The sequence below is a fragment of the Polyodon spathula genome, chromosome 21, assembly GCF_017654505.1.
Source record: "Polyodon spathula isolate WHYD16114869_AA chromosome 21, ASM1765450v1, whole genome shotgun sequence".
NCBI classification, from domain to species: Eukaryota; Metazoa; Chordata; class Actinopteri; order Acipenseriformes; family Polyodontidae; genus Polyodon; species Polyodon spathula.
In genome coordinates this window covers 26927951-26954876 of record NC_054554.1, presented here as the reverse complement: position 1 = coordinate 26954876, position 26926 = coordinate 26927951, and the positions used below count along the sequence as shown (strand labels likewise).

At 42.5% G+C, this 26926-nt stretch overlaps 2 protein-coding genes across 2 annotated transcripts; one reads left to right on the top strand and one right to left on the bottom strand.

Annotated features, from left to right (window-relative positions):
- Positions 1–2959: 2959 nt before the first annotated feature.
- Positions 2960–7307, bottom strand: LOC121296069 (actin, cytoplasmic type 5). Its single transcript, XM_041221237.1, has 6 exons — positions 7201–7307; positions 5513–5642; positions 5099–5338; positions 3964–4402; positions 3679–3860; positions 2960–3460 (listed from the first exon to the last, which is right to left on the bottom strand). The coding sequence occupies exons 2-6, from the start codon at positions 5636–5638 to the stop codon at positions 3317–3319; spliced, it is 1131 nt and encodes a 376-aa protein (XP_041077171.1). The 5' UTR covers positions 5639–5642; positions 7201–7307; the 3' UTR covers positions 2960–3316.
- Positions 7308–16540: 9233 nt separating this feature from the next.
- On the top strand, positions 16541–24050 carry LOC121296613 (fascin-2-like). Its single transcript, XM_041222329.1, has 5 exons — positions 16541–17995; positions 20151–20307; positions 21144–21265; positions 22711–22878; positions 23346–24050. Exons 1-5 carry the CDS (start codon positions 17173–17175, stop codon positions 23549–23551), a joined length of 1476 nt encoding a protein of 491 aa, XP_041078263.1. The 5' UTR covers positions 16541–17172; the 3' UTR covers positions 23552–24050.
- The last annotated feature ends 2876 nt before the right edge of the window (positions 24051–26926 follow it).

Here is a 26926-nt window from a genome sequence, read left to right as displayed (position 1 = left end):
GTGTGTGGCAGCACAGAGTTAAAGATCCTATCTAATAATCATGTTTTTAAAATAAATCATATCGGTGTTGTTAAGATGTGTGGATCTCAATGTCAGCTCGGCGCGGCTTCCACGCATTGGCAGATTGATGGGTGCTGGCGAGCCCAGGGCACTGGGTTTACGAGAAGCGCAGGAACCTTTCCGCCTGGTGAGAACAAGGGACGAGGAGGGGCTGGTGGGGGGGGACCCGCACAGCCAATCACAGGCTGCATCTAATCGCACACCCCACGTGGGGCCAGACATGCTCAGCCAGCGGCAAACAACCCATTGAGTCGGATTCTACCAATCAGATTCGCCCTCGATTCTGTCCTGATTTTTTAACCCCAGCCGTAACGTTTTCAATTATTTTATTTGAAAAAAAAATAAAAAATTCTCGAGTCACGGCCTACAGAGCAAGAGTAAAGGTAAGCCCCAAAATACAAATTCTGATTCGAAGTTGTTAAGAATATGCTGCATTGGAAATTCACATACCTACGTACCATATTATATATAATAATATATAATATATATATATATATATAATATATATATATATATATATATATATATATATATATATATATATAGATATATATAATATATATCTATAATGAAACGTACACGATGAGTGAATATATATTATATGCACCGTGGGGAACCCTTACTTGCCCTCTCGTACTAGTTAATTAATCCGCACAGGGATTATTATTATTATTATTATTATTATTATTATTATTATTATCGTAGGCCATCCGAGTTTGTAATTATTATCTTGGTTTTTCAGTTTTGTTTTTAATTTTGTGTAGGCTCCCAAACCGAGAAAATAAACATTAATCTATTATTTGTTGAACGCTGTTCATGAGTTGGGGGATGGGGTGGCGTGGCGATGGATTTAACTCTGTGGGTTACTATAATGCAACGCTGCCCCCTAGCAGCCATTCAGGAGAACTGCAATTAAAAAAAAAAAAAAAAAAAAAGTTGAACGCATGTCTGTGCTTAGTTTGAGAAGACATGGAGCTCCGCGACGGGTGACGTTACAGTATATGTGCACTTATCGCTAAAAGGTGTACCAGTCTCCTGTGAAATGTTATCAGAACAAATCAGCATTTAAAAAAAAAAAAAAAAAAAAAAAAACTCGATTTCAATTTCTTACCTAACTGGAGAATGCAAACGAACTGGACTGTTAACACAGAGCGCGTATAAAGCTATAGAGGAATGCAGAAGAGCCACACAAAGAAATGACATGTTCGTGCAGCACTGGGTACTGTAGATGGACGGGTTTAAAGAAACCAGCATGTTCTGAATGGAACAGTTGTTGATGGTTTGTGAAAAGTAGGGGTCCGTTAATTCCCAAATGCTTATTTTAAACACCAGTTGCAGACAATTTCAGTCCCTCGGTTGCTGTAATGTAACGACTGCCATTTCAATATAGTCAGCCCCGCACAATAATGTGTTCAAAAGCGGCGATTCACTGGGAATCTGGCAGTTACATTACTGAAAACATCTGTCGTGCCTCCGAGGTGTATCAATTTGCAAGATACACCAAAGATTTGCAATCTTATTCTAGGTATTCTTGCTAGAGATTGCTTAAAGATATCACTACATGTATATATTTGGCAGACAATAATATTAGAGTATCAATAAAGGTATGCACGTTTTATTTGTGACACGTCAGTTAAACACAATACCAGCGTGTCTGGAAATAAACCGCACGTATTGTTCAATTATCTCCAGTATTGAATACATGCTGGCTATTAGAGCTACCGGGTGCTTTCTTGGAAAAACAATTAGCAGTCTAAACACTTGTCATGGAGCTCGGTGTGTTTCTTTCAGTATTTCCAATAACACCGTACACTTATACTTGAGTGTGCACGTCTTTGATATTTGAATATGCACGTTTCTTTGTTCACAGGTTTTTGTTTTGAAAAATTTTAATCTATGCTGCCATCTGGTGTCCAATTTACAACATTACCAGGGTTGATTTTGGGATGTCTGCAGTACTGTTATGTGCCTATTTACAAATCGAAGCGGTTTAGGACCTTTGTACACAACTCATAACTTGCTACTATTGCATGTTTCGAGTGTTGTGTGTGGGGTCGCATCTTAAATGTCATTTTGGAGGAGGCAAAGAAACTGGGCTGTCTATTTCTTTCTGAACAGCAGTAGTGCTTAACTACTGGATTCTGGTCAACACTATTTTCATTGACACATTTCATTAGTCATTTAAAATAACTTTAAAAAAAGCACTTGCGTTTTAGTGCTTATACATTGCAGGAATAGTTTATATTCAAGTACAGAGGTGACACCGTTTCCTATCTTGAATAGTAGCATGAACATGTAGGAATATTTTAAATTATCTATATAATCAAAGACCATGAAAGTATAGCCTTATATAAAAAGCACCTGTGCCTATATGCATGGATGGCCCTATCCCAAATATAGTTGAAGACCATTGTAAAGGCACACATGCCAGTTTTTGTAATAGGCAAGAAAGAATTACTCATGTGTCATTCCATCCACAGAGTGGACTGGTTGATCAGCTGAAAGTACCCCTGATGAGTTTCCAAATATTATATAGGATGTTGTATTTTAATGCAATATGTGCTCCTTTACATAAGACTTCTAAAGTTGCTCAACTGAACTTCAACTCAAGTAACTAGACTTCATACAGAGCAATAGCTACACCCGTTCTAAAGATTTCTCACTAAGTTTGTCCACTTCAATACATATTTAAAGTCTAATCTTAAATAATAATACCAAAAAACAAAGCATGTTTACTGCATTTTTTTTTTATTATTTAATTCCTCCCCCCCCCACCCCACCCCAATGAGAAACTGTTGGGTTATACAACACCAGGATGAGTTACACAGGTCACTTTTCTAGTCATGTGAAAATGAACATTAAGGCAGCATACAAAAACTTCTTTACATAAATTTAACTCTGATGCATAACAACTTTCAATGCAAACAGTTTTCAAAACTGGAGTTGCAAAATCACCCTACAGGGCATTTACTGGGTAACAAGAAAGTGAAAGGATCAAAAAAAGGGGAGGGAAGGCTTGGATGGGATGTTTTCTGAAACCCGTGGGGTAGACTGCGGCAAGACAAGTGACAATTGACAGCGTTTTCTGAAATTCACCTTAACACTTCATGCTAGCTTTCTGAAAGGATGGTTCATACAGGCTTTGTTTTTCTTCCAGTTTCATGAGGCCAGCATGTGTGAATTTGCCTAAGCAAATTCTTACTGTGAGCATTTTTTAAAGTCATGCAGCAAATGCTAGCATCTGACTGCAGTCCACTTAGAAGCATTTACGGTGCACGATGGAGGGGCCAGACTCATCGTATTCCTGCTTGCTGATCCACATCTGCTGGAAGGTGGACAGAGAAGCCAGGATAGACCCACCAATCCAGACCGAGTATTTACGCTCAGGCGGGGCAATGATCTAGAGAAAGCAAAAGAAACCGCACATTACTATACACAAAATGTAAAGTTTGTTGCAGACCACCCAAGTACCTGCTAGTCCAGCTAAAAGACAATCTAAATTCCTGTCCATCTTCATTTGACAACACCCACACAAACTGGTGTCTAGCTTGTACTCCAAAACAGAGAAGCAAGTCAGCCAACTTGCAAGACTGTTTTGGGATGCTCCACAGAACCTACCTTGATTTTCATGGTGCTGGGGGCCAGGGCTGTGATTTCTTTCTGCATTCTGTCAGCAATGCCAGGGTACATGGTGGTACCTCCAGACAATACTGTGTTGGCATACAGGTCCTTACGGATGTCCACATCACACTTCATGATGGAGTTGAAGGTTGTTTCGTGGATACCACAAGATTCCATACCTTAGAAGAGATGTTAATGTTACAAGCCAGAGCCATTTAAATGCTGAAAGACTTACACTAGCTAACAAACATAAAACTGGCAAACTACAAAACAGTCACCTACCCAGGAAAGAAGGCTGAAAGAGTGCCTCAGGACAGCGGAACCTCTCATTGCCGATGGTGATGACCTGACCGTCGGGCAGCTCGTAGCTCTTCTCCAGGGAGGAAGAGGAGGCAGCGGTGGCCATCTCCTGCTCAAAGTCGAGCGCCACATAGCAGAGCTTCTCCTTGATGTCGCGCACGATTTCCCTCTCTGCCGTGGTGGTGAAGCTGTAGCCACGCTCTGTTAGGATCTTCATGAGGTAGTCAGTGAGGTCACGGCCAGCCAGATCCAGACGGAGGATGGCGTGGGGCAGGGCATACCCCTCGTAGATGGGGACTGTGTGGGTGACACCATCACCGGAATCCATGACGATACCAGTGGTTCTACCGGAGGCGTACAGGGACAGCACGGCCTGGATGGCAACGTACATAGCCGGGGTGTTGAAGGTCTCAAACATGATCTGCAGACAGGGAGAGAATGTGGTATGAAGTTTGCAAGTGCTTGGCAATTGGATACAGGTTAGCTCAGTTAATGTGTGCTCATGGTCAAAATGCTTAACACCCATCAAGACTTTAAAGTAGAAAAACACTGCATCTGGAGAATTCACTCTGCCTCCAAGGTTTTAGGCTACAGAAGTTTAATTTGACCTAGTTAAAAGCCTACGGCCACTAAGATTGGAATGTAAAATATGACTGTTACAGAAGCAAATTCATTCAGTCCCAGTCAAGTTAAAGGCAAGGGTTCCAGCTCAAATCAGACATGAAGTGTGGCCAGGAAAATAGATCAGGTCTCCCATTAGTAGTTAGAACATGTTCGCGTAGTCATGCTAAAACAAATTAAAGGAATTGACATTCAAGACATGCCAGCAGATGAGGGGGAAGGGGGTTAAAAGGAGGGGACAAAAGCAACACAGAAGAGATAAATAAAAAGAAACCTGAATGACTTCAAGGGACAGAGATGCAGACAAGGAACCTGTGAAATGTTGTAAGAAAACAGAAGGAAGAGAGAGTTACAGCTAACAGCGCTGAAACAAGACAGCTTGAAACTAGGTTGAGGTTTAAAAGGTGACGGGTACCCACATACATGAGCCACATCTGTACGTATATAGGATATGTCAAGAGGAATCCTGCAAGGGCTGTATTGTGGCGAGGATTACCTGAGTCATCTTCTCTCTGTTGGCCTTGGGGTTCAGTGGGGCCTCTGTGAGCAGAACTGGGTGCTCTTCAGGGGCCACACGAAGCTCGTTGTAAAAGGTGTGATGCCAGATCTTCTCCATATCATCCCAGTTAGTTACAATGCCGTGCTCAATGGGGTACTTCAGGGTCAGGATACCCCTCTTGCTCTGGGCCTCATCACCCACATAGCTGTCCTTCTGGCCCATACCCACCATCACACCCTGGAAGGGAACAGTTCAGTTAATGTTAGTCCACAGTGTAGCAACAAAGTGCTATATCTGAAGTATCTGCAAAACTACAACCAAAACAGGTTAGCAAAGAGGTGGAATGGCTGAGTAGCAAGGCAGATTTGTACCAGAGGTTAAGAAAACCCATGGAGAAGTTATACTACACACCTGATGCCTGGGACGTCCCACGATTGAGGGGAACACTGCACGAGGAGCATCATCTCCAGCGAAACCGGCTTTGCACATACCAGAGCCATTGTCAACGACCAGAGCTGCAATCTCTTCATCTGCCATTTTTCTGGAAGCAAAGAAAATAATTCACAGGGCTGTTTTTTTTTTTTTTTAATATATCTACTAGCTTTAAGAGATACAAACAAAGTTAACATGCATGTTGCATTCTCTTGCTTGGACAGTTACATTCTTTACATGGTCTGAAAGGATTGAACGACAAACTGACTACAGTTCAGGTGACATACACCTTTTAGACGTAGGTTCAAGGCGGTTTTAACGATACAAAAGTTAAAGCAAATCCGTTTGACGAAGCTGGAGCGGATTCTGGAGAGACCGTTGTCAGCCGCACCCTCCCAGAGTTCCTGGTTTGAATCTGACAGCTTACGTCACACTATCAGCGAGCCAATCAGCGGTCCCCGCTCCATTTAAGGAGAATGGAGAGGGCCGCACCCACTTCCTAACTTAAATTCAAAGAATCCAAATAATTAAAAAGGTGTTTAACGACCACGCATGCAACTGGCTAACACGTCAATGGTTGCGCTCGGTAAACAAACGCGTGTCACAGACTAGTGCTCTCCGCCATTGGTGTTGAACCAGGCCCTTTGCACAATCATGAATGATACAACCCCTAATTACACCAAGAGACAAGCAACGCATGTACAATTTAATATCAAATCATATGCTACTTCAGAGCAAGGATTACAGTTTAACCGGGTTAGCAGATGTATGACGGTTGTGTTTCAAAGCGACCCCGACGACTATGCTATTCGGCAAAAATGCGTTAATATCCTCCTCGCTCTAGAGGCTCTAGTGTCCGCTTGAAGTATTGCAAGCCCCATTGTTACACAAGCGGAGCGACTTCAACGACAACCGCACCCCAGACCCACACAAAATGATTTGTAACTAAAACCAAACACTTCTGTTAACTTTTCATCAACCGAAGTGGCTTCAAAACACAGACAGCCAATTACAGAAACCAAACGCATGCGAAAAGAGCCCTCCCATGCGACCAGACAGATGCAATGTATCGTTACTATTATAAACGAACCGGGTATCTACAGATCATGCAATACATAGATGCAGCCTCAGTTAAATAGGACAAAAAAAAAAAAAAAAAAAGTTAATCACCCCCAAAACAGCTTCAATAAAATAGGTCACGGCTATTGTGCATCACGCTAAAGCGAGCATTCATGTCTTCTCCCCCGTGCCCCCTTTTCGATTCGGTTTAACATTCTCTGGTCGCACCAACCTTTTAAACTTGAACCCTGCAACCTATCAAACCGTGTTATACAAAGCAAAAAACGAAATAACCGAGGATTTGTCTCTGCAAGTACGTTACTATACCGGCAGCGACACCAGGAGGAAACTATTTTTATATATAAACACTATTTCTCGAACCCCATTTTATGGACAACGACACACCGTTAAAACATAAAACAAAATATCCATACACATTCGAAAAATAAATAAATACAATAGAAATAAAATCGGTTTTGTAAACCGCAGATAATCTTGCAGTTAAACAATGGTCTCACACACCAACCCCCCAATAATGTAATTTACCGGTACTAAAATGTTCATAACCCCACACACTATGTGATTATAACTCTTAAAACACTTATTACCTGTGTAAGGCGTTTCCGAATGCTAAGCCAAGTGGAAAGTAGCTGAGATCCTGCTTGCTCTAAAGCCGCCGGCTGACTGAAGTCAAAGAGCCCTTCGGTATCCTTTTTCAATCCGACAGCAACCGCCCAGACCCTCCCCCCGCGCGCGCAGAACATAGCCATATATGGGCATCTTTCAGAAAACGGGCCTGGATTGGCTGCTTGGCTGCATGCGCTCGCGGGTTCACGCTGCAGAATGCTGAGAGGGGGGTGGGGCCATGTCACGGCCAGACCACGCCCCTCGTATTCAGCGGTGGCGCGCGCTGCCCCGGCCCCGGAAACTGATTTTGGAGGCATTGTCAGCAACCGTCAGAGGTGGCTGAACTGAGTTTAGGCCTCACCACTACAATACGGACTGTCTTTAAAATAAACAGTCAATTCATTTAACTCTGGCGCATGTATATGTACCCTGGCATTAGAATTGCATCAGAAGTGTTGATAGGTCTGAGGTTTGCTGAAGTTAATTCAAGGCAAGGCTATCACCTAAAGCACAGCATGCATGTTTCCTGTTAGTCATTGTGGAGTAGATTAACTCAGCTTCAGGGCAAAGTTTACAGAAGTCATTTTTCAGCCAGTGCCTAAGTTGTTCCTTCCCACTGGTTTCTTTTTGTCTACTGTTCAAAATATATTTAATTCCTCTTTTAAAATGGGCCTTTGCACTTGCCTCAAAATTGTGCGCTAAAAGTTTGTTGAAAAAAATGTTTAATATTAAACCCAGAAGGACACACAGGATTTCGACATTAAAGACCTCTTTATGAACACCATCCATCAAGCATACTTCCAAAGCATTGTGAAGCCCAGAGGGGTGTGGTAAAGTACATAAAAAATGTATATTTGCAATGGTATACTATGGTGTAGTATAATCATGGGTAAAATTGCAAAATTACCATGCAAATGTCCCTTTGTAAACTTTAATAGGAACTTTTTAGTAAAGAGAAAAGGGGAAGCTAGGTACAGTATCAATAAGTCTCTTATCTCAGGATCCAGGGAATTACCTTCATAACCTGGCAGCCTCCATATAAGGTGCTCTGGCCTGTGAATGCCTGTAGTGTCAACAGAGCTTTTGCAATCTGTGTGATAACAGTTTATTACCTAAACCCTGACATTTTCAAATTCCACCTGAGCAACAGCTCCGTCACAAATGACTAACTCCTCTCGCAGCTGTAACACACTCAGCACAAGCAATACCAGGACAGCAAACAAGTCTGTTTGCCTTACTTGGGTAAACAGACTCTTAACTCATGTCCCTCCCAGCTGTAAAATCGGTTGTACACAATAATAACTAGGAATGCATGTTGGCAAGCTGACCTATAAGCACTTGATAAAGTTTGTAGGAACAGTATACCACAGCAGCAGAGTTCCTGTATTCCAGTTATTGTGGGGCTACAAATATATAATGTATTCACCCACAGAAAAGCACAAAGATTGAAAATGAAGATCTGATGTGAAGCCAGCTGGATGACCTGTATTTGTCTGGCATTTTGGTAATGTAAAGCATGGTAAAACAAGGTTAAGAGAGCACAATGCAAATAAGAATGAGACATTTGCACAGTAAGGGAAACTCCCATCTTCTGACCAGCTCTCCATTTTATGGTGGTCATAATAAAGGAATTCCTAGAACGTAAACACTGGCAAATCACCGAGGCAGTTCATGGCTTTATTTGGTCCTCTCTGATCTCAGGTTGACCCCAGGTTTCTCACTGAACACAGAACAAAGTGTTCAGACTTGGAACACAGGCACAGAGAATGCAGAACAGACATGGAATTGTGAGGAGAACAGATTTAGTAAACATTTGCTCTGTTAATAGGCCAGAGTGTGCAATAGGTAATCAGAACAAAGGTGTAGTGTTTTATTAATAAAGATTTCATTCTAGGTGATCTGTCTCCCAAAGGTGCTTATCTTCAATGGAGATACTGCATGACTCATCTTTGCTTTGAGGGACTAAGCGGCTAACCGGAGTCAACAAGCTTCATGATTCACATGCACTCCATTTTCTGACTGTTTTTATTTTTTTCAAGTGGGCTAATTATTTAATTCACTTTGCAGGATGCAACACACATTTCAAAAACCCTGTTTTATAAGATTAAGTTAAGATTCATTAAACATGTTCTGTGATTTTGAAGGTTCTAAAACATTGGGGACTGGGATCAGCTCAGTAGTATAGTGGTTAGAGCTGAGGGACTGGGAGCTGTGATGTAATAGCAGCAGCAGCACTGCCAATAATCACCATCATCACACGACCAACAGTCAACTGCCCTTTACATTCAAATGCCATATTCAAATGCCAGGCTTTTAAAAAGAGTATCCCTTTCACAGAGTTATTTTCATATTTATTCATGTTCCCAGGCCTTTCAAACAGCCAGACAGGGGCTCCTTAATCTGGGTATGAATGAAGAGGTAGCAGGTTTCCAAGCCCAGGCAGCAGCATTGACTATACTGTAACCCTTTCTTTGGTAAACAGTACCAAACCGTGAACAGAGTGAGAGACTGGGTGAAGCTGTGAGACAAGGCGGGGTTAGTGCCCAGAGGCACTGAGACTAGTGAAAGAAAAGAACAAAAAAAAAAAAAAATCCTCTCCAGCCCATATTTCCATATTTGGTCATTTTGAGATTTTATTTAACTGGGGAGTGTCTGAATTGCAGGTCCCTGTGTCTGAGTTAGGAAAGAAAGCACAGCTAAATCGGACTGTGTCTGAAAACTGTGACTAGCCACTCCAGGGTGTGGAGAGAGGACTGCCTGCACTAGCATTGTTATTGTAATAATCACAACAGCAGCTTCATCTGTGTTTCTGAGTGCAGTCAGTGATAGTACCTAGTAATACATTCTAGAGGTGTGGGTGATACTGTTACATTGCAAATACATGAGTGCAACAGTGGAATATTTTAAAGTACAAACATATCTGTAATGTTAAACATTTTTAAAGAAAAGTTATCCTTTTTGGATTTTAATATACTTTTAACGCAATTAGGTTTGCTTTTCTAAAATATTTTGAATCTAAAATATATCGAAGCGTTTAAAATATATAACAGTGCTTGCACAAGATATTCAGTAAAGCTCAAATTAAAGTTTATTATATTAGACAGACTTTTTAGACACAAAACATATTGACAAATACTTCCTGCTGAAATGGTTGTGTAAGCAAGGTTTCAGTTCTGTTTTACTGGATATTTAACCTGGGTCTGTGAAAGCACCCTTTACAGTTGGGTATAAAACCCTGCATGCCAGCATGAAGTATATGTGTTTAGGACTAGCCTGGACCTGCTGCAGCTTTGTTCTGCTACAAAATTTCAACAAGAATTCCTGGTCAGCGTCTTTTAAGTTTTGAAAGATGTCTTGTTATAATATTTGTCTACTGCTGATGGGTCATGCATAACAACTGTAGCTAGATCTCAGCTGGGCATCTTAGAGAGGGCATTGCCTCGTATAAGAGCCTGTCACATTCCCTTTAATCGCAATACCTTATAATGTGACTAGTGGACTCTGTCTGCCATTCACTTTCGTGTGTGTGTGTGTGTGTGTGTGTGTGTGTTTTGGGCTAGCTTCTCCCAGCTCCCCAGCCTGGTGTATGCTGGGTCTGTATGCCCAATAGGATTTTATTGGATGGAAGCTGGGATCAGCCCACTTTTATAATATAACATTCTTACAGGTGAATAAGTGTTGTCTGTGCCATTGCTTTTATTTGGCAAGCCTCAATTAAACATTGATCAATGAATCGTTCCAGTAATCTATTTGGAGCCTCCTTACCTATATATCATATAATAAGCACATGCATGTTTTCAGTTGTATGTGAAGCCTAGTGTGACAAGTCTACATGTATTCTGATTCTTGCAACTGAATTATAAAGTGCTCTCCATGCATCGCTTACAAGCTGTCCTTATAAAAGTTTCCCATAGTAAAAGCATAGAAACATGTAACAAAGCATAGTGAAAGCATGGTGAAGCATAAGGAAGCATTACAAAAGAATGGCCAGGTATGGTAAAGCATATTGAAAAACATGGCAAATCAGGGAAAACTGTGGGAAATGCATAGTATAACCATAGGGAAAAAGCACGGGAAAACTGTAAAAATACCATGCAAAAATATTTTTTGCAAGCTGCATTAAGACAGTAATACAGAATTTTAAAGATAGATAGTGTGTTGATAAGGCACACGGAAACCAGACTTAAAAACTGTTTTCACATGTTATCACTGAAAACATTAAAAATGACTTTCCTTGTTTAGTTTGACATGCTTTGTTTTATCTACAATCCAGCACTACTCTGTAGATTGCTTTCTGTCCTTTATGCCGGACTCAGTGTAATGGTCTGGCTGCAATCCAGTGGAGGTACCAGAAAGCCTCAGGTTTAGCTTGAATAGACAGGATTGTATTTGAAGACAGCAAAGGACTAAAAGATTACCAGGGAGTACGAAAGGGGGGCCCGTGACAGTGTTGCTAATCAGAGCTAAGAAATCAGATTTGAAAGCCTTGGTGGTTCTTCTTGAAAGGAGTGTGTTCCTCCCCACACAGCCTTCACTCGATGTGTCTTGCAGGCTTGCAACTCTTGGCAGCCTCAGGCTTGTTCCCATGTGCGTCCACTGCCTGTGACAGGAGAAAGGCAGGGGGTGGGGGGGTGTCACCACTGCTGCCACTACACAGCAGCTGTCCCTTAACTGTGACTTTAAGGGCTTATGACTCAGTTGGAGGGGGGAGCTGGTTTTCTGTAGAAATGTTAAGCTTCAAAGAAGATTAAGAGGCATATTCATGCAGCTGTAGCACATCAGTTATTACACAGCACAGTAGTACAATGCACAAATGCTTTATGAATACATTTGGCAGTCAGTTTATAAAGCATTTGCTGTTCAGTCTCATGGACCAGCTTGACCCGTTGGAATCCCATTCAGTCAGCTCCAATCAGCTTAATCCCAGTGCTGACTGGGCACTGCAGGGATTTATAGAGTCTTCGGTGTTCCTTTCCCTATCTGAACGGAGCCAGTTATGCACTACAGTGAAGCTAGAACTATTAAGTCCCAATTGAAAGATTAGTGGGCAGCAGAACAGAATCAGGTAATGGGAGCACTCTGAATGATTCAAAATAAGTAAAGCGACCCTTTTTTGTTTTTGCACATGTGACGTTTTAAACAACAGCAATACTCTCTGATGTATAGAGCCCTGAGACAGCCTAACACCAGAGTACCCAGCTGTGCTTTTCCAATGACATCATGAAAACATACAGGCTTGGAATTTAGAGTTTGGAATTGTACAGTGATGTCATACATACAGCTTGTACATACCTTAGTTTACTAAGCCTGAAGTGTGAGCTGCCAGACACTAGGGGACCTGCATTGGAAAGAAGTCAGGTAAACACATAGTGGAATGCAATGATTCACACACACACACACACACACACACACACACACACACACACACACACACACACACACACACACACACACACACAGTTTGATTACAGTGAATGGAAACCAGTATTAATCAAGCCTATGCAGTGTGACTTAATGGTGAATTGCAGTTAAGACTCTTGGAGTCTGATGTAAACTGAAATGGGTCTGTTACCATTGCAGCTTAGAAGACATGTTGCCTCTCTTCTTTACAAATGTAGATATGATTGATGGTCCACGATACTTCAAATCCATGTTAGCAAGTGAAGTTAATATGCATCGTATTTCTGATGAGTACGAAGATAGGCCAGCCATCTTTTCTGTACAGAGCTCTGGAATCGGTTGCCATTCGACATTCGAAATCCAGCTTCACTGCGTACATTTAAATATTTGATTCATAATTATTTTCTTGTATATGCAATCACTGAGCAATATGATGTATATATAACCAAATATGAAATGCCCCCTTCAAAAATGTACACCTGTATAGTAATAGTGAAACACAGAAACATTAGGTCTTTCGCAAATTGATAGATCTTCCTTTAGGGACAGTTTAATAAAGTTTTGATCCAGTGTAAAGTTTCCAAGGGAACTGTTCAAATCTAGAAACCTAGTGTATAAATAATAAATAAATAAATAGAAGTTACATTATTATCCCAATGTCTACTCTGCCTGACCCTAACCATTGCATGCATCCATGTATGCATGACGTCTCAATGCTGTATACCAGGACCATGGTATAATATACTGTAGCTGCACAGGGGAATCCAGGAATAGAGTACACAGCGGCCTTCAACAATATCATTAGTGAGAGTGCTGCTGTACCAGGACAGACAGACACATAGGCAAATTCTGCTGAACAGAGGAGGGAGCATGTATGGATGTAGGCATGTCTGAGAGCTACACTGAGAGAGGAAATGGACAGCAGGGCCATACAATCATGATTGGAAATAGATCTAGGCAAGCAGGCAGGCTGGCGAGGCGGAGTCAGGGATGGGTCTGACGGTAGGTGAGGAATCCTGATTGCAGCTATCACCGAGATGAAGGATGAGAGTTAGAAATCAGAACCTCAGATATACCGACTGCGAGAAGCTCGTTAAGGACCCGCCATTAAGAAGAACTCAAAGCGTCATTCTGGGATGCAAGTAGGGGCTTGTAGGTGTGTGCAGAAAACTGAAGCACAATAGTTTCAAAAAAGAGAGATAGTGCTATCTGACCATAGCACTTGAACAGAGACAACCAAGTTACAGCAAATAGATCAGCCATACCAAGATCTGAAATTTACACGGAACGTTGTGCTCAATAAAACTGTGTGCTGCAAACCAGTAATCTGAGCTTGGATACTGAGGTCAGCATAACACAAAATGAGGTACTCCACATGTGGCAAGCAACAAGCTGCTTGGCTGCCAGACCCAATGAAGAGTTCTGTACAGCTGGATGGAAAGTTGGCTGAAGAGCAGGAAACATAGGGATGCCATAAATGGAAACTTTTTCAAGTTTGGGAAAGAGGCTATGAGAGGAATACTTCGCGGCTCTGTGTTGGGACCCCTGTTGTTTATTGTACAGTGCCCTTTAATGACTTATAATACCAAACCTGCAGCTAGAGGACAAACAGAAGAAGCAACACGATCAGATTCAGAAGGATTTTGTACATCATGTAAGGTGGCTAATGATTGCAGATTTATTTTAGTTAGAAGCAAGATCGTTTTCATAATGGATGAAACAGTCCATCTATTATCCTCTCTGTGATAAACAGGGTGTTTGACGATGCACTTCTAATAAGCTAATCTCACCATAGTGAATAATTACACATGGAATTGTTTCCATTAGTCACCTGGTAAGGGGCTGTTTAATAAAGCAGCTATTACCAGCTTTCTTATTCCTTCAGGGTCGTTTATGCTCGACATCTACAGTGAAATCTGTTTACTAGAATGGCCTATAATGTTAATGCATACTAAAAGCATGGGGAAGCATGGTCAACTGCAAAATGACCATTTAGCCACCACTGGCCCTAACAGAGTCCGCTGCCTCTATACAATGAACTGTGATCAATCAGATTACTCAAAAGCCCCAGATGAGCAGTAAACATACCTGGGGGTACCAGTTATTGGAGCTGCAGCTCACACAGACACAGCCAGCCCCTGCAAGACAACAAGACCCATGGTAAAGCATAGTGAATCAGGGTAAAACATAGCAATGATGAGTAGAGAAGCAAGGCTTAGGGTTAGGGTTAGGGTTAGGGTTAGGGTTAGGGTTAGGGTTAGGGATAGGGTTAGGGTTAGGGATAGTGTTAGGGTTAGGGAAGTATATTATTCCTTACCAGCGTCCGAATTAACTACTGCCGATGTTTCCAGCAGTAAATGCAATAGTACTTGTAATAGTGTCTTTGATGCTGTACAGGCTGCCGTGGAGTAGTAGTGGTGCAGCACTATCCATTTGCAAAGCATAACTGACAACCATTTGTTTACCTATAGTTTTTACTGACAATTCTTAAAGCTATTTTCTCCATGTCGTTATCAGTTAAAAACTACAATTCAGAAAGGACAAAACCCATCCAATGGAGGTGGAAAACCTAAAATAGTAAAAACCTAAAAAGGTAACCTAAAATACCTTTATTTAAGTACTTATTCTTACATTTTCTTATACATCTAGGAATTGCACTAATGGCGATTTTAAGTTAATGTCTCTGCCCTTTGTGATTGTCTGAGTGCCTTCATGGTATGCACTTAAAGCATGAAGAAGCTTGGGGGATCGAGTGATAAGCATTCAGGAAGCGTGATGAAAGCAGGGTGAACTATATAGCCTAGCTTGGCACAAGCAGAGCGAATCATAATGAAGAAGCAAGTGACAGCTCGCTGCAGGCCCATGAACCCTGTTAGCAAGGGCTGATTTATTTATTCAGAGTTTTGTATTCGCAGAGGGTTACAGAAACCCACAGCAGTCTGTAACACTTTCATGCATACAAAATTTTGATTTAATCCGTCAGAACATTCTTTATATAGCTCATGAGTTATAGCTTTGCGAGCAGGGTGCCACTGTTTTCCAAATCCATTTGGCATTTTTGGCAGAAGAATTCTTGTATCTTGCTTGTGTGTCTGCATGCGTGCGTGCATGCATGTGTGTGCGTGTGTGTGTGTGCATGTGTGTGTATTCAGAGGGGTGGCGGGGGGGGGGGTTGTTGAGTGAAGATCAACTTCCTCTGAACTGTCACTGACAGATGGAAGGAAGTTTGTTGGAAGGGTTAAGGAGAGCTGATAGGATTAGACCAGACTAATAGGATAATGGTAAAGAAGATTAGTATCTGGTGGAATGGGAGAGGACTGTTTTTTTGTGTGTCTGTATATGTGTGCACCTATATAGGTGACCTAGAGGGGCTGGAATCAGAGACCTGGAGTTACTTTATACAGAGGAGAGGAGGAAAGCAGACACCAATAGGGCCACTACTGCCACTGGGGAGGGATCGGATTGCATGGCTTGTAGGCAACTTGCAGCAATACAGGAGGTTTCAGTTCAGGGAATGGAGATGGGAGAATCAAAAAGGAGCACTAGGGGATTTTGGGGAGTCTCTGTGGAGGAACGTTAGGCAGAGTAAACCGGTGCCCGATCATCCCGCAACAGGGTTCCCTCCCTGATAGCAGCTGGTGGGTTCAAGGGAGGAGGGAGCTTGGTGAAAGAGGGCTTTGTAAGAAATTAGAGAACAAATCTCTTTATTACCCAAGCCTGCTGCTGTTATTTGTTTCAGGGGACTTGGGCCGGCTTATTGAGATCTGGGAGAGTTTGTAATCCAAGATGCGTTCAATTAAACAGTCTGTGAGGGGCTAGGTAACCAAACTGCTGCTAGGCTCCAGGAAATTAAACATGTGAACAAAAAAACCTGTAAGAATCAGAAGAGAAGGGAAAGAAAAGAGAAACTGAATCCTCCTGTCCAATTTTTATCAAGGCTTCCATAGCGGCACTCCGATGTTTGATTTGCAGCCATAGAATCTCCAGGGCGCTTGGAGTTAGGGGTTGGAGCACTGGATTGGACTGAGAGAGAGAGAGAGAGAGAGAGAGACAGAGAGGGAGAGGGAGCTTTTGGGATCAAGGTGACATCAGTGGATTGAGGTGTCCTGCTCATTTTAATCATGAGCTGATTAGTAGAACAAAAAAAAGCCAGTGTTAGTGTGCACTGCGTGGAAGTGAGAGAGGGTGTCAAAGGGCAGGAGCGACAGAGAAAGAACAGTAAAGAGGAAGAGAGCAGAACGACAGAAAAAATAAACAGGCAGAAAGAAGAGACAGATACAAGAAGAGGAAGAGAAAAAGAAAGGTTGTTAAAAGGAATCTGAGAAGAAAGATAAGAAGATATTTAGAAGGGCAGACTCCTTCGCTATTTGAACAAAAACTGATAAAAAAATAATAATCTGGGAGGAGAACGAAAGTTTCTCCGCTGCTTCCTTTTCTGCTTGGTAGTTGTTCTACCTCCTCTTCCCCCAAATCTTCCCCCAATTCCCTTTCCCCTCTTTGAACCCATCACTCATCACCCCAGCGCCTAGACTCAAGACTCAAGACAGGCCAAAATGCCGACCAACGGGGTTCACCAAGCCTTGAAGATCCAGTTCGGCCTGATCAACCACGAGAACCGTTACCTGACAGCGGAGGCGTTTGGCTTCAAGGTGAACGCCTCAGCTCCCAGCATGAAGAAGAAGCAAATCTGGACGCTGGAGGAAGAAGAAAAGAACAGCAGCGTGGCATACCTACGCAGCCACCTGGGCCGCTACCTCTCTGCGGACAAGGACGGCAAGGTGATCTGCGCGGCCGAGCAACCTAACGGCAACTGCCGCTTCCTGATTGTGGCGCAGTCCGACGGCCGCTGGGCTCTGCAGTCCGAGCCCCATGCCCGCTACTTCGGGGGCTCCGCGGACCGCCTCTCCTGCTTCTCCCAGGCCATAGCCGAGCCAGAGCTCTGGGCTGTCCACCTGGCACTGCACCCCCAGGCCAACCTGCTGAGCCTCAGCCGCAAGCGCTACGCCCACCTCTCCACCCAGGAGAACGAGATCTCAGCTGACAGCAACATCCCCTGGGGAGTACAGTCCCTCCTCACCCTCATCTACCTGGACGGGAAGTACTGCCTCAAGACCTGCGACAGCCGTTTCCTCCGCAACGACGGCAAGCTGGTGAAGGAGCCCGTCCGCAACACCGGCTACACCCTGGAGTTCAAGTCCGGCAAGCTGGCGTTCAAGGACTGCGAGGGCAAGTACTTGACCCCCACGGGCCCCACTGGCACCCTGCGGTCCGGACGCAGCTCCAAGCCTGGCAAGGATGAGTTGTTTGACCTGGAGGAGAGCCACCCACAGGTCGTCTTCCAAGCAGCCAGCGGTAGATTCGTCTCCAACAGACAAGGTACACTTATTGTTGTAAGGTTATAGTGCAGTGCTTACAGTATATTGTGCCACATGTGAAATGCTTATTGGGGTTGTGAAAATACTATAGTCAGGAATGGTTAAGGCTCATCTGACTTGTCTCTCCATGCTGATGGTAAAGTGACCTTGGGGTAAGTTATGATGCAGCCTTCTTTGTATTACTAGCAGCATTATCACAGGTCAATTCTTTCATTGTGCTGTTTCCTGGGGTTTTATTTTATTTGCCACAATATAGACATTTCAAACAAAACGCTATAGATTAAACATTTAAAATGTTGCTTCCTGATACCTAATCCCTTCCTGGGATAAAACATATGAATTATGAAGAATTGATGGTGATGTGACAGGTGGACTTCACCCGATCAACACAACAATAAGGGACTTCGGTAAATGTTATAATGCTAATCAGAGAGAATATCTATATTTTCCCACATCTCTTGAAATAATTGTTAGGCTTTCTGTCCTAATCTAGTTAATCTAGTACTGTAATGGTGAGAGGTTGTCTTGGGCAGTTGGGTGGTGGTTAGGCTGTGGAAAAGGGTGGGCCAGGTTTTGGGTTCATAGTTCAAGCCAATAAAAAGTGGTGTTTCTGTGATGCTCTGTTTAGTTTTTCGAGATTTATGATTATACTGTAAATACAGTATAATCGTAAATCTCGAAAAACTACTCACTTCTAAATCTTTTGTAGTCATTTTTGTATTACTTTAGTATAAATACATGTTAATTTGGATTCATATGTTGTTTTTTTCTGACTTTATGTGAACGAAAAGACACACATTTGCCCGTTTTCCCATTGGATATAGTGATATTTTGAAATATCACTGTCCTGGTCACAAAAGCAAAGTTTGTGGGGAATAATAGCCATTTTCTATACTTTTGAGGCATAAGCAATTAGGAAATAACACTTACTACCCAGGAACAAAAACAAAAAAATTGTTACACGGTTTTATTGTATTATATCGGTACTGAACCTTGTGGTTTTGATTGGCTTTACACATCGCTGTGTATAGTCAGTCTTATTATTTAAGCAACAAATAAAGCTTTGTTTTCACCATTGGAACTGTTGTTGGACCTGTGCACTACAAACCAGTTTGCCACATGTACTAATAATGGTTCACAATTGCAACTCTGCAACTGAACTATTAGAGAACTAATGTCCCCTATCGAACACAATGAGATCATAGAGGCAGCGTGCAAAGCAGCTTAGCCTTTCCAGTGCTGACCTGCATTTTACCAGAGAGAAGATATTAGAGAGTTGTTGTCAGGGAAGGGTAGGGATTTCCACTGTAAAAGGATTAACGGTTGAGGCATTTGAAAGCAGCTATTTTTATGGTGTCTAATTCGGGCATTAGATACAATCTGCTTCATTCTTCCTCTTCTGTTAACAGACAGGATTTGTTTCTGCTGACGGGATATCAGATGCTCTGCATTTCAGTTATCTGCCATAACTTTGCACTGTGTAACCAGTTTACTGTAAAGAGTCACTAACCAGACATGCCCTACCTCTGATTACCTAGTGAGCAGGGACAGCACACACATAGGCGATGTCAGCTTCCATGTATAGCCTGTGAGTATGCCTCAAGCCTGCCCTGGCCTGGAGGGTTCACCTATTCTCTAAGGGCAGTGATGGTGCAGTTTGATACCACAGAATTTCACTTGTCCTTCACTGAGCGAATTCTTCCCTACAGTCGAAACAACTCTCTGTGATATAAACCGGATTATCAAAAGTGATTTGAAATCAGTCCTGTTCAATGACGTCATCAGCGGAACGAGATCCAAACTGAACTTAGACTGCCAGCCCCAGTTAGGATTACCGACTGGGTGGTCATCTACAGCTTCAAAACCCTCACACAATTGTAGGGAGGGTAAAACCAGAAGAAACGGATCACTTGTGTTCTGGGATGTTTGACTCTGCACCTCTTCTACACTGCCAACTGGCTAAGAGCCAATTACTCTAGCTTTATAAAGTGTAATCAAAAGACACATTACATGGTTTAGCTCCTGAGCATGACTGTTTTTCTTAATCTTAATAAAGTGCCAGCAGAAGGTGCTGCTCCAGTGATGTTAATCTTCAGTAACATGGGGATTACTTACAGCTCCATTAAAGTTCTCCTTGTGTCTCCTTGTGTTTTCAGGTGTCAGTATCTCAGCCAATCAGGATGAAGAGACAGACCAGGAGACGTTCCAGATGGAGATTGACCAGGGCAGCAAGAAGTGCATGTTCCGAACCAACGCTGGCAACTACTGGACGCTAGTCTCGCATGGAGGCATCGAGTCCACTGCCACCGAAGTGTGAGGCAGCCTCTGTCTTCTCATTCCCTCTGTGGCACCATTCAGACACTTTTGTAGATTTATACAGTATATCAGTGCTGGCCCTCAAGATCTGTTACAGGCAATTCTGAAACTACTTAACTGAAGGGCGAGGGAGCAATTAACTAATTGAAGTTTGGAACAAAATACCCAGACTGGGATCAATCTCTGCACCACCACATTATGTCAAGGATGCTGTTAATATTTAATATAGAAGGGTCTGAGAATCATTGCAGTAACTTATCATAAAATAGGCAGGACATTTTATTGCCCACTGCTAATGCAACCCTAAAGCATGCCTAGAAATATCTTGACAGAATATTAGTTGATAATGTGCATAATGAGATCTAAGTTTTGAATAAATAACCCCATACCTAAACAATTAAAAGTATGTTTGTTGTAACTGTTATGTACTATAATGCAGGCATAGGCAACTCCTGCCCGGGTGAGCCATTCTACACAAGGCTTAACATGTAATTGATTCAAGTAAACAATTAAGAACATGGTTGGAACAAAGACCTGGTCAGAAAGGGACAGAGCTGCCCAGCCCTGCTCTAGTATATTGTTCATATGGATTGGATAGGGCCTGTCATTAGAAACTCCCAATTCCATGCCTATTTTCCCACCTTGACCCCCTTGTAACTTCAAACTTCTAACCCTAACCCTAGCCCCTTGCAACTCCATACATCAGCCATGCTTAGAGAAGCGGCCTGTTTGTGTGTGAGGCCTGGTTGTCATGAAACTTAGTAACAGAAATGGCCACCCACCTCTCACAAACTCACTCAAGCTCCCATCTCCTCTCTTCTTTGCCTGAGCAGAGCTGCCAACACCATGTTTGACATTGAGTGGCGTGGGCGCAGGGTGGCACTCCGAGCGGGAAACGGCAAGTACATCTGCACCAAAAAGAACGGGCAGCTGTCCGCAGGCAGCGACTCTGCAGGTGAGTATGGACCTGGACAGATACACGAGGCAAAGTATCTGTGTGCTGCTGTGGACAATGTAGCTGGCTCCCTACCTATCTGCACTCAGTGTTGGGGTTGTTTTGCCTGTTGATTGACTCTCTTAGTATGTCACAATCCGCTTCAGCCATCATCTCCAGCCCTGTTCTATTGCATGTCCACTAACTGGCATAAAACCTAGAGTGACCTGTTAGAAAACCTCACAATTATAGCTCCCATCGCATTGTTCGAGTAGAAACACGTGTGTCTTCTCCAATGAAGGTTTCTGTGATTCTGGCATCTGTGGTCTTCTGCTGGGTCTCACAAAAGATTGCTTATGTCCGTGGCATTGACCTCTCATAACCTGCTTGCGAACAGAGTTGTACTTTGCTGTGGTGGTTTTCTGCAAGCATTGCCATTCCAGGAACACCTGGGAGTCTTGAACAACACATTAGCCTAATTTCAATAACACATCCTAATAGTTCCTAATAAAGTGCAACTATTCAGTTTAATAGTGCCTGGAATAGCGCATATCTGGTGCTGTGTTTGGTAGAAGCTCACGGATGTTCCTTGTTCCTGATGACCTTGGCTTGACGCCAGCCCTTATCCAGTTAAACCCTAATAGAGTGAGACACTGAGGTGGTTCTCAGTGGAAGTCTGGCAATGAGGGCACACAGGACAGTCTGGCTTACAGGATTATCACAACTCTTTCTGTAAAGTTAAAATACGACTACCGAAACATCATTTTGGTGCCAAGCGTTGAAATTAAAACATGAGTGCCAGTGTGCTACAGAACGAGTGCCACTGTCCTGAATGCAGCCAGCATTATTCCCCTTCAACTTTCATGAGCTCTAAATGCACCTTTTCAGAAAAACACCACTGATCTAGAAATCAGTGGGACAGAGCATAAGCACCCGTACATAAAAGCAAAAAACAAATGTCAAAGCTTAGAGCTGCTTGGGCATTCTTCAATGCAAGTTACAGATACACAGCATGGGCAGAAATTATTTATTTGGCAGAAGCCTGTATCCAAGGTGACTTACAGGTGTTACAGGGCATTACAGTGCTAAATTAACATTTAAATACAGTATAGTTTACAGTAAGCACAAATAATACTACAAAATTCCAACATGAAATAGGATGCAACCAGTTAGGATTCTAGCAAGTTATATCTACTATGACATATTAGTAGAGCAATAGTGCAAGGATAGTCTCCATGTTCGTGATTAAGTGTGCATGGTTGCCAGTTCAGCCCAGCTTCTGCTCTGCTGACATGCTTGTTAAGTTGGCTATGCTGGTAGAAACGCTGGCTCACATTGTTGCTCTGCTATGCTTGTTAAGTTGGCTATGCTGGTAGAAACGCTGGCTCACATTGTTGCTCTGCTATGCTTGTTAAATTGGCTATGCTGGTAGAAGTGCTGGCTCTAATTGCTGTGCTGTGTTGCAGGCGAAGATGAGGAGTTCCTGTTCAAGCTGATTAACCGTCCCATTCTGATCCTGCGCGGGGAGAATGGCTTCGTCTGCCACCACAAGAACTCCAACACGCTGGACGCCAACCGCTCCGTCTACGACATCTTCCAGCTCATCTTCGCCGACGGAGCCTACCACGTCAAAGGTACCCGCCCCAGACGCTGCCCCGCTTGCTCAGCCTGTGTGTTTACCAAGCGTTCCAGAAGTAAAGCTCCAGTCACCGTGACGATCGTTAATAGTAAACAAGGACTGTATTCTCTTCAGTCACTGTGTGCAGAATTGGACCATGTTACGTTTTCTATATATGTATCTATTTTATAATGCATATGTTTTTTCAGGTGACCGAAGAGTATATTTATCCTTGGCATTGTAATGAATTTCCTCCTAGCAGCTGATGAGTTAATAATACTGAATCAGCATTTACCTCTCAAGTACAGAACTTGCTCTTTGTTTGAATGGTTGTTCGTCTTTGAACCATATGGTTTGCTGTTCAGGTCGAGTCTTTGCCTTTCCATTCAATTCAGTGGGCTGAGATGCTAATAGTAACTCAGGGTAGTTTTTGAGCCCAGTCTCAGTCCTGACACCCTCTCCCCTCTCTCCTCTCTCTGCCAGGCTCCACAGGGAAGTTCTGGTATGTCTCCAGCAGCGGGCTGGTCTGCTCCGACGGGGAGATGCCCGAGGACTTCTTCTTTGAGTTCCTGGAGCATGGGCGGGTGGGCATCAAGGGCAAGAACGGCAAGTATCTCCGCGGCGACCAAGCGGGCACGCTGAAGGCCGACGGAGACAAGGTGGACAGCTCCACGCTCTGGGAGTACTGACCCTGCCAGACACTCCGGGGAGCACACGATCAAACCAACACAAACAAACAAACAAACACCTGAAAGGAGCCCGGTGTGTTCAAACTTGCATTTAGGAAACTGGACTCAAGGACTTTATTTCTATGTGTATTTTTGCAATTGCTTCCAAGTAGGGGTGGATTAAGACAAGTCTCCCTGTTTCTGTGGTAACATTCACACACAGTAAACGTGGTAAGTATTTGCCATTTTTTAAACAGCTGTGTGTTATGGGCTGGGTACGGCTGGAAGTTGGATTGAATAGCGTAAGGGGGGTGACAAGGTTCACTGTTGTATGTTTGGATTACTTCTTTTAGTCAGTGCTGTTGTCATTTTTATTCAGAAGAGAAGACCTAAAGAAAACTAGGATAATGAACAATGAAGTGCAATGAACTACAAGCACTAATGTCATTTATAGGAAAGTGCTGAGCATTGCAGTACCAAGCCTTATTAGCAGACTGTAGACATCATTCTCTCTCTTGTAGCCAACCCTTACACGAGAGTCTGGTGCCAGTTGCATCTTATTCTAATAAAAGACAGTGTATTAATACAGAAGAAATTGGAAGACAATCGATAACTGTCACTGCAGTCTATGTGCTAGTGTCTTGAAACATATTTCCCATGTACTAGTATATATCATAGAAACGCAGAGGGCACTGAAGCCCACGCCTGTTATTGCATTAACATCTTAATGCAATAATGAATAGGCGTATGGCTGTCATGGCTAATAATAATAATCATTCATCATTTTGGTTCCCTGTAAGTACAGCAGCAGCAGTAATAAGAATATGGCCAGCGTTCACACTTTAGGAGGAGAGTAAAGGGCAGCTTTCCCACAAGGCATCTTTTGATGGACTGCAGTCTTTAATAACGCTAGAAGGTTGTTTTTTTTTTATTATCTGCAGCAGCAGCGACTGGCTTGCAATGGCAAGTGTGAGTCTGACCTGTTTGTTTTTGAGGCATAAAATAGACTGCAGTTCAGCAAGGTTAGCAAACATTCTGTTCGTTCCCGATCCATTCTAGAACCTTTTGTGGATCTTTTAGAACCCTCCCACCTGGAACTTCTGTCCTTTATTTCAAATTGTTTTTTTTTTTTGTTTGTTTTTTTTTTGTTTGTGTTTTTTGACACATCTCAACACATTTAGCTGACAGCAAACTTATTCTCAGATCTTAATAATATGTACTGGTGTCAGTCCTCTATATAGGAATTATTAACAGGGGTTTCTGGATAAGGTTTTTATTTATTTATTTATTTATTTATTTATTTATTTATTTATATAATAATGGTTTGTTTTACAGACAGACCTCAATATGACATCACTGTGGACTAGATTTTCAAGTGTTACGTTTACAATCTCCACATTTTTGGCCAGCCAGTGTGTAATCTTCCACCTCGCACCTTTCAGATATGGAGCACCCCCCTCCCATCCCTGTCTGCTGCTGTGAGCGATGCCCTCATAAGCGCTCCACACGTTCCACATGTCCGCTCAGCCTCACCTCAAACCCTTACAGTGTTTTGCCAATCCTGACTCAGCTGATCAATCACCCGCCTGGAGAGCGGCACAGGAAAGTATGAAGTTACAAACAGTGTTGGAAATGAGCCAGATTCCTAATGGGCTCAAAACAATTGTAGAAAGTAGCTTCTTAATGGATCTAGTCATTATCAGAAAGACTATCAAGTAGCACTTATCAATCCGCAATGTGGTTTCATTGTTAGAATGGGTACTTTTCATGCCACTAAAGAATTAGGTTTTTACAGATTTTTTTTTTTTTCCTGAAATGATTTTAAGATTATGATAATAAAAACAGCTTTCTCCTTTGTCTTTTTTTTATTTTTATTTATGTATTGACTGATTGGCTGAAGTATCGACTGTTTCTTAACATGTATATTTGAAATTCAGTCGATGGGTAATTGCATATCAATGAAATACTTTTGTTGCAAAATAAAACGTTACCGTGGCATTGATGATAGTGGAGCAAGGATCGATTTTTAGATAACAGTTGAAACAAATAAAATGGCTGACATGCTGTATAACTCACACTATGCACTTCTCCATTTCATAATATTCATGCTCTGTTTATGATTGTTGGAGCACTCTTCTAACAGCGTTTACATTGGCCACACATATTGAACGCCACCTGTTCTAAACAGAGCCTGGGAAAGTGGGTAAGAGAGCTTCTGTTTCTGAGCAAACCGATCACTCTCATTCAGAATAAAGGCCCCTGGTCCTCCAGGCATCCCACAACCCCTCAGGGTTCCTTTCACAGCCATGACACAAGATAACCAGAGCATAATAAGCATAATATGTTATCTCACAGGACCAGAAAGGTTCGAACTACTTGTATAAAACCAAGAGCTTATTGGATTACAGCAAACGCAAATACAACACTATTGGAACTCTTCATTTTTATTGGCTGACATCGGAAATCAAATGATGATGATCGAGAGAATCATAGAACACAGCTGTGTACCACATTTGTTGACAATGGCCTCTATTTACCATGTATCAACTCTTTTAGTTATTTTGTGAGGCTGAAACAAGAAGAAAAAAAAAAGTATATTTAGATAACTGATGCATTTAAGCTTTATGAACATAGCCAAGTGTGATAAAGTGATCTGTCTCCATCAAGAGGAAACCTAAAAGACCACGAGATGTCAACATGGCAGCCCTTGTTTTCGGGATTTCTTTCCCCAGCTGCTGTTTTCAAGGCCATGGAAGGTTTGAACTGGCAGGAAGGAGAGATTACATTTAAAAAAGGGAGCTTTGTTTTTCAGTTCTCCCACTCTGTTTTACGTTGTTGATGCTTTTGTGAAGGTACATCGGGCCATGAGAAATACTTTACAACCATTGGCCAAGTTCGAACACATGAAACCTTAGTAAGACTTTTGCTGTTGCAAAATTGAAATAGAAAAAGAGACTCCCTAATCTTTTTGCAATTCTCAGATGAACCTTGGTTTGTATTATCTATCTATCTATCTATCTATCTATCTATCTATCTATCTATCTATCTATCTATCTATCTATCTATCTATCTATCTATCTACGGTATCTGCTTCTGTCTCAATCTAACTGCACAGACAGTCTTTATATTGTTAATGGGTATGGCTGTTGCTTGCCTCTCAGTTTATCCTCACACAGCGCAATTTTATTTTCCTCTGCGAATATGGAAAACATGACCCAGATAACCGGAGTTCAAGAGCAGCCACTCGCACTAAAGAAAGTGTGTTGCTTTCCCTCCTGTCTGCTCGGCAGTCTGGGGCACAAAGGGGCAGGCTGTCCAGAGCAACATCTGGGAGCCATCTGCACAGAGGGAAGGCAGCGTTACAGCATCACACCCCCCACCCCTGTCCTCATAAAC